Source organism: Rhinopithecus roxellana, chromosome 5 (assembly GCF_007565055.1).
Source record: "Rhinopithecus roxellana isolate Shanxi Qingling chromosome 5, ASM756505v1, whole genome shotgun sequence".
Classification (NCBI taxonomy): Eukaryota; Metazoa; Chordata; class Mammalia; order Primates; family Cercopithecidae; genus Rhinopithecus; species Rhinopithecus roxellana.
The window spans coordinates 171,376,256-171,393,267 of NC_044553.1; the positions used below are offsets into that span (position 1 = coordinate 171,376,256).

The 17,012-nt window shown below is 39.0% G+C and overlaps 1 protein-coding gene across 1 annotated transcript; it reads right to left on the reverse strand.

The window, feature by feature from the left end:
* Positions 1–10,021: 10,021 nt before the first annotated feature.
* Positions 10,022–16,216, reverse strand: C5H15orf61 (chromosome 5 C15orf61 homolog). Its single transcript, XM_030931734.1, has 2 exons — positions 15,696–16,216; positions 10,022–10,906 (listed from the first exon to the last, which is right to left on the reverse strand). Exons 1-2 carry the CDS (start codon positions 16,039–16,041, stop codon positions 10,779–10,781), a joined length of 474 nt encoding a protein of 157 aa, XP_030787594.1. The 5' UTR covers positions 16,042–16,216; the 3' UTR covers positions 10,022–10,778.
* Between the last annotated feature and the right edge of the window lie 796 nt (positions 16,217–17,012).

Genomic DNA, 17,012 nt, shown 5'->3' on the forward strand with positions numbered 1-17,012 from the left:
TTGCACTCCAGCCTGGGTGACAGAGTGACACCCTGTCTCAAAAAAAAAAAAAAAAAAAAATGCGTTTCTACACACCAGCAATGTCTTTGAAATTTTGATTGAAAAAATAATGTATAATAGCAACAATAAAACAATAAACATAATTATTCTCATGTTGCTTCATATCTATTAATTTTGAGACAGAGTCTCACTCTGTCACCCAAGCTGGAATGCAGTGGCACACTCTCCACTCACTGCAATCTCCGGCTCCCACATTCAAGTGATTCTCGTGCCTCAGCCTCCTGAGTGGCTGAAATTACAGGCATGCACCACCATGTCCAGCTAATTTTTGTATTTTTAGCAGAGATGGGTTTTTACCATATTGGCCAGGCTGGTCTCGAACTCCTGACTTGAAGTGATTCGCCTGCCTGGGCCTCCCAAAGTGCTGGGATTACAGAGGTAAGCCACTGCCCCCAGCCCTTTTAATTTTTTTAAAGACTATGAAGAGACAGACAAAAATGAACACAAACTCCCAAAAGTGTAACAGGAGAGTTGCGGTCTTCTGTTTCGGCAGGAATGGAAACGAACAATACACTCACACAGAGGCAGAAATTACAGTTCCACAGGTCATTCATGGACCACCACTATATGCCAAGCACTGTGGATTTTAAACATCTAAAATGAACTAACTTATTAATTTAAAATGTTATTAGACATAATTTCTACATAACACATTTTTCAGTAGAGTAGACTGGGTGTTCCTACAAATCATTTAAACTTTATTTTTTCTCTCTTCTCATTGTTTAAACTTATCTATATTACTTTCTTTATATGTAGTTGTAATCATAATAACAGAGCATTTCCGCATCCATTGTCTGACAAAATTATCTTGTGCATCTTACGACAAGTGTAGAGTAGAGGCTGAGAATGTGGACTCTGTACCAGACACATGGGAAGAACGCTTACCATGTGTGGCCTTGGGCAAGACCCTTTGGTTTCCACAACTGAAAAATAAACATAAAAACAGTAACTAATTCATGGGGTTGTTATGAGAGGATTAAGTGAGTTCATATGTGCCAAGTCCTTAGATGAGGACCTGGCACAAGTAAATGCTATGTAAGTGTTAGATACATTTCTTATTGTATACGTGAAGACATTAAGACTTAGAAAGCTCGCCGGGCGCCGTGGCTCACGCCGGTAATCCCAGCACTTTGGGAGGCCGAGGTGGGAGGATCACGAGGTCAGGAGATGGAGACCATCCTGGCTAACACGGTGAAACCCCGTCTCTACTAAAAATACAAAAAATCAGCCAGGCGTGGTGGCGGGCGCCTGTAGTCCCAGCTACTCGGGAGGCTGAGGCAGGAGAATGGCGTGAATGGAGCTTGCAGTGAGCCGAGATCGCACCACTGTACTCCAGCCTGGGTGACAGAGCAAGACTCCATCTCAAAAAAAAAAAAAAAGACTTAGAAAGCTCTAATTTTTCTCAAAGTTACTCTACCAACCAGCAGTGGTAGAGCAAGAACTGAAACCATATCTTTTCTCTTCAAAGCAGGGTTCTTTGTATTCCACATACAGTGGAAAAGTGGTAAATACCAAACTAAATAGCATGGTTGGAAACCAGACATAGACATGCAGGAATGACAATAAAATTTCAGAGTTAAAGGGGACTTAAAAAATCACCAGTCTAATCCCCTTCCCATTCAAGATTCTATCCACCCCCTACCCATCTCCCGAAGGAATTGACATGTAGTCTCTGAACAGCTCCAACAACAGAAGACTGGCTCAGGAGGTAACCCATTCCATTTTCTGAGGATTAAAACACTTCGTGTCTCCTAGTTACTAACACATTACTTCTAGTTCTGTTTTAAAAGAGTAAGTCTCACTGATTCTAGGACTTTCTGTTTCATGTTTCACTTCATTCACTTCTACACATCATTCTAAATTTGATTTTAAAATAGCAAAATTATTGTATGAGAAAACAAGTGGCACCATTTGAAATACCTCAAAAGGAAATTCAACAAGATTACAATCTCCTATCTTTAGCATTCATAGTTAATTCATTACATCTGAGATAATATTTCAAAACTTATTGCTGTTCTTGTAAAGAATCCATATGATCTCCAATTAAAGTATACTGTTTTTTAAAAAGCTATTAAAAACAAAGGCAAGTTTTCTTTTTAATTTTGAACCATCACATATTTATTAAACATTGAGCCTTTATTATATGATAAGTGCTGGAAAGAAAACTTCATAACACATGGTTCTCACCCAGTTGTGGACAGCAGTGTTTTCAGTATGGCTTGAATGGACTATATAAATAGATTTAGAACTGCTAGATTTTGTTGGCAGGGAAAGTCACTGGGATTTCAACACGGTCAAGGCAACATTGACAAGTGCCTTCAACACCGTCAAGGCAAAAGTATTTCTTGGATGAATAAATGTTGATTTTGAAATGTGATCTAAAATTAAGTGACACTATTTAGATTTTTATTCAAACTTTCAAATTCTTGCTTCCTTCATTTTATAAATTTAGAGATTTGAAAACATAAGAAACTAAAATTTTGGTTGTCATCTCATGGGAAGAGTTGATACAGTGTGTAAAAAGGTAACAAAGGTGTCTATTTTCATCTAGTTCTTAAACATCTATGTCTTCTGAAATAAAAATATCCACTTTAAGTGGAGTTTTACATTTATATCTATTTGCTAGAGTATTAATTTTTTATTTTGTATATTTTTATTCTTCCTTTAGGGTTTGAGTAGACAACTTTTTAAGTCTGATTTTAAATTATGAACTAATATGAAAATGGAGTAAAATGAATCACTTTGTGGTTAATAAATTCAATGTTCTGTTTACAGACAGATTGTTATAAAATTACTGATATATTCTCGCAGAAGCAGTAAAGGTTATGTCAAATAAGTACTAAAAAAATTATACTACGTAGTGTTAATGATGTTACCTTAACATACCAGCTTCAGGGGCTGCATAATTGTTTCTGCTAACCCATAAATTTTTGAGTAACAACAAAATTATTGTGATTTTTCTTACTAAATAATTCATACATTACAAAGCATGTATGTAACAAGGTCCATGAATCACTAAAGCATATAATGATCATATATCTAATGACATATCTCTTTTCATAAGATGAATTCAAATAGATTTATGTATTTAGGTTAACTAAAAAATACTGAGTTTATAAGATTCATAATTCTATCAACAACAACAACAAAAAACTTCAAATCTTCTTTAAGAAGTTCAGTTTCCATGATTTGCTTTTAAAATAGAAAGCTTTTGTTTATCAAAATCCTTGTTTAAGCTACTTTTCATGAAGTTTTACAGCTTTTAAATTGATACTATAAATATCACCGAAGATAAATTAATAATATAATGGGATAGTACAATGTTCATAAACTGTATTTAAAATGATATAAGTGCAACTAAAATAGCCATAAGCAATACTACATAAAACCGCTTACTAGTAGTAACTGATGTTCTTTATCCAGCAACTAGGATCTAAGAAAGGATATTTTCATTTACTAACACTTTGCATGCCTTACGTTGGTCTTATCTTAAATAATCTCCAACCAAATGTATCCTTTTCATAATGTTACTAAAAATGATCCCAAATGAAATTTCATCTACTTAATCAAAACTAGGTTTCATAATTAAAAATTTTTAAATTCTAAGACTGCTACATACAAAATGATGTCAACATGCTTTAACTATTTTAATCTCTAACATTTTTTAACCTCATGCAGTCATATTTTATCATACTAACATTGACTCCTTTACTAATTTTTAAAAATTGTTTTTAATTGTAATAAAATACACATAATATAATATTTACCATCTTAACCTTTTTTTTGTTCTTTTTAGAGACAAGGTCTTGCTGTGTTGCCCAGGCTGGAGTGCATTGGATGTTAACAGGCACAATCATGCCACACTGCAGCTTTCGAACTGTTGGGCACAAGTAATCCTCCTGCCTCAACCTCCCATTAACTGTACCATTCAATGGTTGTAAGTACATTGATGTTATTCTACAACCATCAATACCATCCATCTACAGAACGTTTATCATATTGCAGAACCCAAACTCTGTACCCATTAAACACTAATTGTGCATTGTCCTCTTCTTTTTTTTTTTTTTTTTTTGAGATGGAGTTTCACTCTTGTTACCCAAGCTGGAGTGCAATGGCATGATCTCGGCTCACTGCAACCTCCAGTTCCCAGGTTCAAGCCATTCTCCTGCCTCAGCCTCCCAAGTAGCTGAGATTATAGGCACGCGCCACCACGCTTGGCTAATTTTTTGTATTTTTAGTAGAAATGGGGCTTCACCATGTTAGCCAGACTGGTCTTGAACTCCTGACCTCGGGTGATCCTCCTGCCTCGGCCTCACAAAGTGTTGGGATTACAGGCATGAACAACTGCATCTAGCCTGTCCTCTTCTCTTTAATAATTTTAAGAGCCTTATTAAGATATAATTCCCATGCCATACACTTCTTTCACTTAAAGTGTACAATTCAGTGGTTTGCATATAGTCACAGAATTGGGCAACCAAACCCAATCAATTTTAGAACAGTTTCATCAGCAGCAAAAGAAACCCCATGCCCCTTGGTGGTGACTCCCCATTTCTCCCCAACCTCTTCAGCCCTAGGCAACCACTAATCTACCTTTGTCTCTATAGATTTGCCTATTCGGAACATTTCATATAAATGGAATTATATGAGATCTTTTACAACTGGCTGATTTCACTTAGTGTAATTTTTTTTTTTTCTTTTTTGAGACAAAGTCTGGCTCTGTCGCCTAGGCTGGGGTGTAGTGGCGCGATCTCAGCTCACTGCAACCTCCGCCTCCCGGGTTCACACCATTCTTCTGCTTCAGCCTCTCGAATAGCTGCAACTCTGTAGTCCGCCACCACGCCCGGCTAATTTTTTGTATTTTTAGTAGAAACGGGGTTTCACCGTGTTCGCCAGGATGGTCTCGATCTCCTGACCTTGTGATCCGCCCGCCTCGGCCTCCCAAAGTGCTGGGATTACAGGCGTGAGCCACTGCGCTTGGCCTCACTTAGTGTAATATTTTTAAGCTTCATCATTGCTATAGCTTGTATCAGTATTTCATCCCTTTTTTGAATGAGTAATATTCCATTGTGTCACTATGCTACGTGTTACCTGTTCATCAACTAATGAATATTTTTGTTTCCACTTTTTTGCTAGTATGAATAATGCTGGTATGAACAATTGTGTACAAGTTTTTGTGTGGATATATGTTTTCAGTTCTCTAGGGTATATACCTAGGAGCAGAATTGCTGGGTCATATAGTAATTCCGTGTTTAGTATTTTGAGCAACTGCCAAACTTTTCCAAAGCAGCTGCACCAATTTACATTTCCTCCAGCAATGCATGAGTTTTTCATTTCTCCACATTCTCATCCACACTTATTTTTGTCTTTTTGATCACAGTCCTCCTAGTGGATACGAAGTGGTATCTCGTTGTGGGTCTGTTTTGCATTTTCCTAATGATTAGTTGAACATCTTTTCATGTGCTTGTTAGCCATTTATGTATCTTCTTGGATAAATGTGTGTTCAAATTTTCAATTGGGTTGGTGAGCTTTAAAAGTTATTTATGTATTCTGGATATAAGTCCCTTATCAGATATATGATTTGTACATATTTTCTCCCATTCTGTGGGTTGTCTTTCATTTTCTTGATAGAGACCTTTGAAGCACAAACATTTTACATTTTGATGAAGTCGTGGTTGTATTTGTCTATTTTTTCTTTTGTCATCTGCCTTTATCCTTTTCCGAAATGTTATAGGTTGGTGCAAAAGTAATTGTGGTTTTGGGTTTGCCTTTTTTTTTTTTTTTTTTTGGTGAGACGGAGTCTTGCTCTGTCGCCCAGGCTGGAGTGCAGTGGTGCGATCTCGGCTCACTGCAAGCTACGCCTTCTGGGTTCACGCCATTCTCCTGCCTCAGCCTCCTGAGTAGCTGGGACTACAGGCGCCTGCCACCACACCCGGCTAATTTTTGTATTTTTGGTAGAGACAGGGTTTCACCATGTTAGCCAGGATGGCTCTATCTCTTGACCTTGTGATCCACCCACCTCGGCCTCCCAAAGTGCTGGGATTACAGGCGTGAGCCACTGCACCTGGCCACCTTTTTTTTTTTTTTAATTGCCAAGTTTGTGTTGGTGGAAACTGTTTTAGCCACATTTTCATTAAAAGAAAAAAAATTCCACATCTGATCTCCAATTTATATTAAAAAACTACTCTGTGGACTGTGGTCATACTAATAACACTTCTTATTGTTGGGAAAGTCCTGGTGAAACATTTGTCAAGCACATAAAATGATATGAAAGTGAAATCTAGTAATTAAGATTTGTGTTCTATCGATTGTGTAGCTTAAGTAATTTTTCATTACTAACAGATTTAATAAGTATAAGTAGTTAGAGATTCTGACTTGGCACTAGTCATTAGCATGTAATTGAACTAGTAAAAAAGATCAGTTAAAGCTGTGTTGATTACCACCTTATCTTTGAAAGGCAATTAAAGACCTCAATCATTGCAACAAGATTTGATTGTGCAGCCTTTATTGGACATTGATCTTTCAGCAAAGTGCAGTTACATTTTCCATTAATTTACAGTAACAGAGTTTAACTCTGATACCCTAGACTGTTGACCCAGGTGAGATGTAATGCTAAGTACTTGTTAGGTTAAGATGCTCCCAAATGTCATTATTGTCTGAATAGTAAGTGCTGAAAAACAGTAGATACTTAATCCACTAGCTTTAGGATAAGGTTTCTGTTGTCTACATCAGCTTTTCAGTGAAGTGAAACCAAGATCTTTGCCTTTTATGTCATCCCACTTATTCAAACATCATTAACAGAGTTAAAAGATATTTCATGAAGAACTATAGATGTTCTGTGCTTATAGTTTTGGGTGAATATAAATATAAATGACGTGAAGTAAAATGTACTTTAAAAAATACATATGGTTTTTAATACTTAAAAATGTTTCAGCCAGGCGCAGTGGTTCATGCCTGTAATCCCATCACTTTGGGAGGCCGAGGCGGGCGGATCACCTGAGATCAGGAGTTCACGACCAGCCTGACCAACATGGTGAAACGGTCTGTACTGAAAATACAAAATTAGACAGGCGTGGTGGTGCATGCCTGTAATCCCAGCTACTCAGGAGGCTGAAACAGGAGAATTGCTTGGACCTGGGAGGCAGAGGCTGCAATGAGCCAAGATCGCACCACTGCACTCCAGCCTGGACAAGACTGAACCTCCTCTCAAAAAGAAAAGTTGCCAGGCGCGGTGGCTCAAGCCTGTAATCCCAGCACTTTGGGAGGCCGAGGCGGGTGGATCACGAGGTCAGGAGATCAAGACCATCCTGGCTAACATGGTGAAACCCCGTCTCTACTAAAAATACAAAAAACTAGCCGGGCGTGGTGGCGGGCGCCTGTAGTCCCAGCTACTCGGAGGCTGAGGCGGGAGAATGGCGTGAACCCGGGAGTCGGAGCTTGCAGTGAGCGGAGATCGCGCCACTGCACTCCAGCCTGGGCGACACAGCGAGACTCCGTCTCAAAAAAAAAAAAAAAAAAAAGTTTCAATTTTTACAGAAGTCAACGTTAGAAAAATATTAATGCCCCAAAATGTGTGGTAAACTATAACTGATTGTACAATTTGGCATTTTAGGACATCAGCACTAAGAAAATAGAGATTTTTGTATTAGCCTCTCTCATGCTCCCAAATAGGTTACTGAATCTTTATAGTGGCTCAACCCTTACACAGGAACTGAGAATTTTGCCTAGAAATTTATTCCAATACGTGATCATTCATTTGTATAGAAATAACAATAGAAGAGATGCAAGGTTTTGTACTAAAAGTACACCTTTATTAAAACAGTTTTGGTTGGATTAAAGACAAAAATCCTATCAAAGAAATATGACAGAAAAGCTAAATCAGTGGTTTCACCAATTAAGGAAACTACTCATATGCAGAAGAGCAGGGCCTGTTCAGCTCCCCACATGCCACTTCAGGGTTAGTGGGCATGTGCCTTCAGCGCACCTCTCCTTCTCTCTCCATCACCTTGTTTTTGAAATGTTTTAATTAATGAAGTCCTTTAAGTATAAATGTAAATATACAGAGCAGAAGAATGTGGATTATAAAAACAGAGCTTTTGCAGAGACAAAAGTAAAACTGATGCACATTTTCGGGTAGAAAAGTCTCTTGTTTCATTCTTCTCAGATTGCAAGTGGAAAACGAAGACACAAAGGAGGAGAGCTATTAGCCTGAGGTCAAAAAGACAGCACTGATACTAAAAATAGACTTAGTCTCCTGACTTACACGTTTATACTTTCTCCCTTTTAGGCCATAATACTTTGGTATAATATGCAGCTTTAAAGAAAAAACTTAAACCATTGCTGTTCAGTGGGAAGTACTGTTTTCAGACTAAAAGTTTACAAGACTTAATAAGTCCAATGAATGATATTTAAATTTTTAAACCACGCCTTTACCCATTGTTGAGTTCATCCTTCACCATGATCAACTCCATAAGAGCAAGAGGTCTATTGATTTTCATGTAATACAAGAAAATATTACATTTGCTTAATTGTTATAGTGAGCACATTAGACAAGAAATCAAGGCCCTATTTAATGCTGCAAGCAGCAGAGAATTACAGAGATCAATAGGGTAGTTTGTCAAAGATGTTCTCCAAGGAGACTTACCTATCACATATGGACAAGAAGTCACACTGACTATAGCTATTGAAAAACAGGTAAGCAGAGTCAGCAGTACAAATTATCAGAAATCAAACAGGCCAGTGTGAAAAGAGGTGCAACTCTACTGAAAAGCTGTATTCATAGTCTGGTAATTAAAAACCATTTTATCAGCCTTGTGTTGGGACCAAACCTTTACAGCCAGTATTGACAAGACCAGCAGCAATGAATGAGCAGTATTTGACTTAAAACTATGAGCGGGCCGGGCGCGGTGGCTCAAGCCTGTAATCCCAGCGCTTTGGGAGGCGGAGACGGGCGGATCACGAGGTCAGAAGATCGAGACCATCCTGGCTAACATGGTGAAACCCCGTCTCTACTAAAAAATACAAAAAAAAAAAACTAGCCGGGTGAGGTGGCGGGCGCCTGTAGTCCCAGCTACTCGGGAGGCTGAGGCAGGAGAATGGCGTGAACCCGGGAGGCGGAGCTTGCAGTGAGCTGAGATCCGGCCACTGCACTCCAGCCCGGGCGACAGAGCGAGACTCCGTCTGAAAAAAAAAAAAAAAAAAAAAAACTTATGAGCTATAGTTATTTAACTTTGCCCATTACAGAGGAAATCAGTTCTAGCCTTCCCTGCAAAATGCTAATAGTCAGTTGTTTTATTATTAATGAAGCTTAATGTAACACTATCTCCTTTGTGTAAGCCATTCATTTAACTAGTGTCAAGTATATTCTTCTGGACTAAATATATTGGCATAAGTACTTCTTTGATTAAACTGTTACTCAGAATTGCTTTTAGACAAGTGAACACTACACATATTTGCAGAACAGTTCACTCTCTGTAGATCATTTAAAATGACTACCTTTAACGGAGCTGGTTTGTATTACTTCATTATTCTGGTGCCTTCACCTCAGTCACTTCCACTCACTTTCTCTACTGACTTGACAGGAGTAAGCATCCAAATGTTGAATTTTATTAAATGTTTTGCTACAAAAATGTGTTAAGTGTTGCAGAGTATCAGCAACACATTAACATAAAATGACATATAATGTATGTTTGTAATTATGGGAGAGATCATAAATCTTAAACACCCATTGGTTTAGAAATTAAATAGTTCTACTTAGTTCTCCCTAAATTACTCCAAATTTCTGAAATTTACCATTCATCTGGGTATTTTGTGCCTACCCCAAGGATAAATTTTTTAAATGACTTGGCTTTCAAAAATGCAATTAAGTTAATAAAATTCAAATGCAAAAGTGCCATTAGGTCTTTAAAATTTCAGCCCACTCCCTATTGCCAATAAGTCTATGGATATATACCTTATCAGTTAATTGCTTTTATAAACAGTTACTAAATTTATTTTTCTGCATCTTTCTAGAAGACCTTAATTGTTCTGGCAGCTTTATAGGAAAGCTATTTTAACTTTTAATAAGTCTGAATTTAATTCACCTTGCTACACTTATATTACCCACTTATTATTACATTTTAAAAACGATATGGTTTTGGACTCTTTAAGCAACAAGAAGTTTCAACATTACACTCCAACCCTCCAGGTAAATGGCACAAGGCCTTTAAAACATTTCTATTTACAATCCTGGCAGCTGAATGGCTTAGTCTTGAGATTACAATTAGATTCTCATCAATTTTGGATTTGCCAATGATATAATATTTCCATCATACATCCTAATGTCTTCTACTTCTTTTTCCATTGTTACATAAAATATTTTCCCCCCTCCTCTCTTGTGTGGGCATCTCTATTTTTTCTTCAGAGTTGATTTAAATTGTTAATACCTAATTATAGAATCTATTACATTGTAATCATTCTTTATCTGTAAGTTAACCTAGTTCTAGGGAAAAAATGGTGTGAAGCTTCATGTGTTTGTAGTTGCCATCAGCTAAACAGAGTACGTAATATATAACAGTGTACAAAAAGCTTCACCTCTTGAGGGCAATGATTCATCTTAAAGAAGCAGATACTGTAGAAAGAAAAAAGTATTTGCAAAAGTTTTATTTTAAAGGATCAAAAATAAATACTGCACATATACACAGAGAAAATCCACTGATATTTATGTTCTTCGATGCACACTTTCAATACATGGCACCTTCATCTTCTTTATTGAGAAAATAAACTGTTATGGGTCCATAACTGGTATGTACAGTCTCTGTGACTCTGGCAAATAACCAGGAGCCAAGTCCATATAATAAAGTTGGAATACCTAGAAAATAAATGAATATGTATCAACATCAATGCTTATTAATCATGCAAGTTACTAATCACATATAACACTCTTCAGCAATGTTAACAAATTACAATGTGGTAAAATATAAAAATATTACTCAACATTGACTCTATGATTATCTAAGGGCTCAATTTCATCAACGTGGAACATGATGGCAATTACGTGAGTCCAGAGGTTTTCACACTATAGACAAGGCGGGTATAAATGTTAATTCAAGTACTTCATAAATTCATTACCCTTGAATAATCATGAAGTAATTCTGTATTCTTTTCATAAATAAGAAAATGGAGAAGAATACTCATTAATTTAGTTGTAGATACTCCTGATTATTAGCCTTGAGCTAAAATTACCAGGTTAACACTACCGATTTTTTTTTTTTTTTTTTTTTTTTTGAGATGGAGTCTCACTCTGTTGCCAGGCTGCAGTGCAGTGGTGTTATCTCGGCTCACTACCACCTCCACCTCCTGGGTTCAAGCGATTCTCCTGCCTCAGCCTCCGGAGTAGCTGGGACTACAGGCATGCGCCACCATCCTCAGATAATTTTTGTACTTTTTTAGTAGAGATGGGGTTTTACCATGTTGGCCAGGATGGTCTCGATATCTTGACCTTGTGATCCCCCTGCCTAGGCCTCTGAAAATGCTGGGATTACAGGTGTGAGCCACCGTGCCCGGCCAACATTACTGTTCTTTAAGTTAGTAGTAACACTAATGGCTGAAGTAATTTTTGTGCAACTTAAAAGAAGCTGGGTCAGAGAGCTGTCTTTAAAATCTAACTCCAAGTAAGATTTCAGTACAACAGGCATGAGAAAAAAATTATTATTAGCATTTTTTCAGTTGATCTGAAAACAACCTTGTTTCAGCCAATTTGAAATCGATATACAGTAGACTCCAACATGTGTTTCTTCTTTGGAATTGATAAGATTTTGCTGCTTTGAGATTAGTTGCCATTTGTGATATACAAAACTAAACACACTATCCAGAGATATGCATTAAGCACTCACTTGCATATGAGACTGTTGGACACAAAACAAACTTTCACAATTCCTATCTTTTTAAAGGTACTTATTTAAAATCAATGACTACTAACATATTAAAGATGTAATAAAACCATAGGCACATGAATCAATAACAAATAGTATGCTCTAGACAAGCATTAATTTTATGCTCTTATGAGGGAAATGGGCAGAAAGTGATACGTTAAAAGGATAGCTGTACATTTGGAAAATCACTTTCTAGTAATAAAGAAAGCAGCCGGGCACTGTGGCTCATGCCTGTAATCCCAGCACTTTGGGAGGCCAAAGCAGGCAGATCACCTGAGGTTGGGAGTTCGAGACCAGCCTGACCAACATGGAGAAACCTCATCTATACTAAAAATACAAAATTAGCCAGGCGTAGTGGTGCATGCCTGTAATCCCAGCTACTCGGGAGGCTGAGGCAGGAGAATTGCTTGAACCAGGGAGGCAGAGGTTGCAGTGAGCAGAGATCACACCACTGCATTCCAGCCTGGCGACAAAGAGAGACTCGACTCAAAAAAAAAAAAAAAAGAAAAAGAAAAAAAGCAACACATGCTCTGGACTAATCATATTGCTAAATTTTTGTCTTATTTTTCTGCAAGAATATATTTGCTGTGTTAAGCTCTTTTTGAGTGTGTTTGTTGAACTACTTTGTGCCTCTCCCTGAAGCTGCATTCCAGTCACTGTGATACCAGAGATTAATCAGGAGAAGCATCACATCACTAGCTGGTAACGAGGAGAAGAGGAAAACAAGGCCCATTCAGACTAGCATCTCTCTATTTTTAGGAATATACTGGATCACAGTTTGTCACCATCACAGGGTTCCCTGGAACTCCTATGAAACCTTTTATAGTGTATCACCTTCTTTGCCCTGATAATGTCCAAAAGAATCTCTAAATACCTCAAGGGAATGTCATCAAAAAATCCACAAAAAACTAGAATAATAAAGCTACTTACAAATCATTTAACCACAAAGAAAAAAAAAAAAGGCAAGTGGCACAGGGGTGGGAGGTGGAAAAAGAATACGAACAAGCTAGGCAGAAATGAGAGAGAAGTAGAGGGAGTAGTTGAAATAAAAAATGAATTTAAAATGCAATATCACAACTTCAAAAGCTGAAAATCAATGGAATGAGGAAGAAAAAAATAGGTTCTAGAAGCAATTACTAATTTTCTAAGCATACTGAGACTAAAATATATAAAATAGGCCTCTTAAACCAAGGCTAAGTATATAAATTTAAGGAATACCTGGTGACACTGACAATTTTGTTTTACAGTATTTATCACAGTTATCAGTTAACATTGATTTTAAAAATTCGTACTTTTGAAAAATCATAAATAGAGAAAAAAACAGTCAATATCTTTTCAGCTAAAATCAAGGGCTGATTTTTATTAAGATTACTAGCTTAATAACTATATTATATCTTATTAAAAAATAACCAGGAACCATTAGCAGTAATGCTGTTTGACAGGAGATGGAGTTATGATCTGAGTCAAATTCTGCATTTTTTCCCTTTGCTGTCTATTTAATGCAGTCAGACTAATACTCAAAATGGGAAGGTTTGCCACCTATATAACTTATATATTACAAAATCTTCTTTGTAACACAATCTTCTTTGTATGGTTTAAAGTCTGTAAGATTCTATGGAAAATTCAATTTTTTCTGAAAAATTAAATTTATATCTGAAACATATAACATCAAAAGAACCTGAAAATCAGTTCTTTGCATAATAATTCACTTTGAGTCAGTTGAACAGTAGGTAAACCACTGTCAAATTAAGTACTTTAAAAAATTAGAATTCCTCAGTAAATCCCATTCATTCCAATGGTAAGTTGCTTTTCTTAAATCTCAATCTACCTCTCAGCAGGATACCTAGACTGGTAAACCATCAGTAAAATGTCAGCTTCCAATGAAGGGAAGACGGAGGAGAAAAGGAGCAAATGGGTAAACAGAAATCTTTATTATTTACAAAGTGGAAAAATGAATTATTCTAGTAATTACTAATTTGGAAGGGAAGAAGAGGAACAAAATCCTAAGTATAATATTAATAGGATATGTACTTGATCATCCAGAGAGACGACTGTACATCACAGAATAGGAGAGGACTCTATTATCTAATTCACATCCCCTCTACCTTCAGACAAAAATTAAAAATAAATGTTACCAGATATGTTCACCACTTTAAAATATTTTTAAATTTCTTTTATCAGTATATCCCAATTTGTATTAAAGCATGCATGAGCAAAAAGTTGTCCTTTTTGCTTAACTTAGAACTCTTACTCTCATTTTACCAGGATTTTTAGAATGTCCAAAAGACCATACATACCATTAAATCACTCTCACATTAAAAAACAAAACAAAACACACTACAACTGTTGTTTCTTTCAAGTTTAAAAGGTTTTACTTTTCTATGTGTCGAAAGTTCTGAGTATCCACTTTTTTGGGATGTCTTAATATCTATATCTAAAAGAGAGGCCCCTAATCATTAAGGTGATCTTAAACAAAATGTTAAAACTAAAAATGTGACTTTAAAGGAAAAAAAGGCATTTGGCTCATGGTTTACCTATAACCCTCCCGTTATGCTTTTCCTATTATTCTTTAGGGAAGAATGATTTCTTGCTTATGAAAAGCTAAAATAAACTTATACTTCTCGAATCTAGTTAACACTCCAGTCTTTCCAAATAATTTCGAATTGAATTTCCTAAGTCACCTCACCCTTCAACTTCAACCAGCCTCCAAAGTAGTGGGCATGCTCATCAGTCAAATAATAAGAGGCAATTTTAAAGGATAACACTTTGCTAAATAATTTTCTCCTTACAGGACAGTCCAGTGGAGTAACGGCTCAAAAAGTCCATGACTGACATATATGTTATTATAAGTAAAAATACACAGACCATTTTTAACCTTAATGGACGATCAGATTATGTAATAGTATTACTAGCACGGCTGCGCAGAGTATACTTTAATTCTGGCTTTTAAAACCTGGCTGGGTAACATGTTTCATTCAGCTCCATGACTAGATTTTGAATCATTGAAATCTAGACTGATTTTATACAGCTATTAGTAAGTTCAAAACATCCTGAGGCCTTCTGTTTTCCCCTGACCTATTTCCATGTTCGTACCTCTTCTGTCATTACAGCAAAAGAAAATATACACCTAGTGACAGTAAACACCCTCAGGGCATCTCCATGAAAACATACAAATATTAAAGATCTTTAAAAATATTTTAGGCCTAGTACCTCAGGAAGCGTTATGTTTGGTGAAAACCTTTGGTGCTTTTAGTAAAACAAACTTTGAATTCATATAAAGAAAACAAAGAAACTTAAAGAGTACTTCCAGTTCTTGCAACATAATGCAGCCGCAAAGTGATGTTCACGGGAATGAGTCCTGCCGTGCAGTAGGACGGGTGTCAATTTCGGAGCCACTTTCCAGGGGGCGTTTCCTGACGCCCCCTGGCTTAGTGTCCAGACAGGGGTCGTCCCTGGTTAACTTGGGCAGGACAGGAGGGCGGCCCGCTCCTCCCTAGGCCCGAGGAAGCGCCCGCAGCAGGTGAACGGCTTCGGGAGCCAGGAGCTCGGCAAGCTGAGGACCCTGGGCGAGGACTATAAAGGACCCAAGGCGAAGCCAGCGCCGGGAGGCAGAGCCGACCCCGGCGGGACTCCACCAGCCCGCGAGCGTTCGTCAAGTGCTCGGCCGCTGCGGGGCCGTCCCGGCGGAGCGGGCTTCACCGCGTGGGCGCGGTAGTCGCCACTCACCGAGGTTGACGACCTTGAGCGCCGTGAAGAAGCGGTTCTGTCGGGCCAGGTCCTGCCAGGGCGCCTTGGAGCAGTGGTACTTGATGAAGGGGAAGCAACCCGTGCGCAGGACGTGGTAGTTGGCGCCCTGCACCGGCCAGTTGAAGTGAGAGAGGCCGAACTGGTCGTTGCGGACGGCGCTGTAGGGCACGCAGAAGGAGGTCCAGTGCGGCAGGCGCCGCTGCAGCAGGTGCCGTGTCAGCACCTCGGAGGCGCTGGGCTTGGGGCGGGCGGCGGCGCGCGAGGCCCACGGCCTGCACAGCAGCAGGCGGAGCGCGACCTCGTGGGCCATCCGCAGGGCCTCCATGGCCCGCCGCGCCGGGGACGCAGGCGGGTGTCCGCAGCCGCCGGCGCACAAGCACGCCCCCGGGCGAGCGGCTGCAAGGCCAACGGGCGCCGCGCGGGTGCCCGAAAGCCCCCGGGGTGCAGCGGCGCGTGCGCACAGCGGTCCCGAGGCCTCCCGCTGGGGGTGGAGTCCGGGGGACGGGAGGCGTGACCTGCGCGAGGCGGGACGTGCGGGAGGCGGAGGGACACCTGCGTCAAGGCGCTGGTTTTGAGTGAACTGGTATGACCTCGCGCCGTCATTTAGTAACTCTGGGGCGGAGGAGGGATTCGGGGAGGTCTCATCAATTTGGGTCTGAGGAAAATTTAGGTGTAAAATAATTCAATAACTTAACCACCTCCGCAAGGGGCAGAACTCAAACCCAGGTCTCCCTCCCACGCCCTGGCCTTCAGGGAAACTCTTGGGTGTCGTTGTTGAAATACGACGAGGCGTCCTCAGGGAAGTGAGTTGACAGCCGAGATCCCAGGTCTGCGTTGTTCGGTGAGGCCGGGAGCACTTTTGTGTGTAGGTCCTCGATGTCCGGTTCATTGTTTAAAATTAGTCCCAGAGATTTCAAAATCAAAAGTTTTTTTAAAAACCTCACGTGTCTCGGTGCAGCGTCCGAACACACAAGGCCACCTCCCTCTAAGAACCTGGTAGACGGACCAGTAGCGTCTTACCGACCTTTGTGGTCCTCAGTCACCCATTATCAATCCATTACTTTGGGAAAGCCTTTGCTCAAACTTTGCGGCCTCTTGAGGCAATAACTTACAGACACACCTACTTTTAAAAAAGCATTTCCTCTTTTGTCCTGAACTCATTTTGTTTGGAAAGGCCATACATAAACAAGATGATGTGTCTGAAACCACCTTATGTAAATGAGGTACAGTAATTACACGTGAAGCATCATATAACAATTACTATCGTTGCTAAAAACTCAAGGGGGATGTAGGATA

Coding starts and splice junctions, on each gene's coding strand:
- C5H15orf61 (XM_030931734.1), bottom strand. CDS start 16,041: ATGGAGGCCCTGCGGATGGCCCACGAGGTCGCGCTCCGCCTGCTGCTG. Junction 10,907..15,695: donor GCTCAAGGTCGTCAACCTCG/GTGAGTGGCGAC, acceptor TTTATTTTCTAG/GTATTCCAACTTTATTATAT.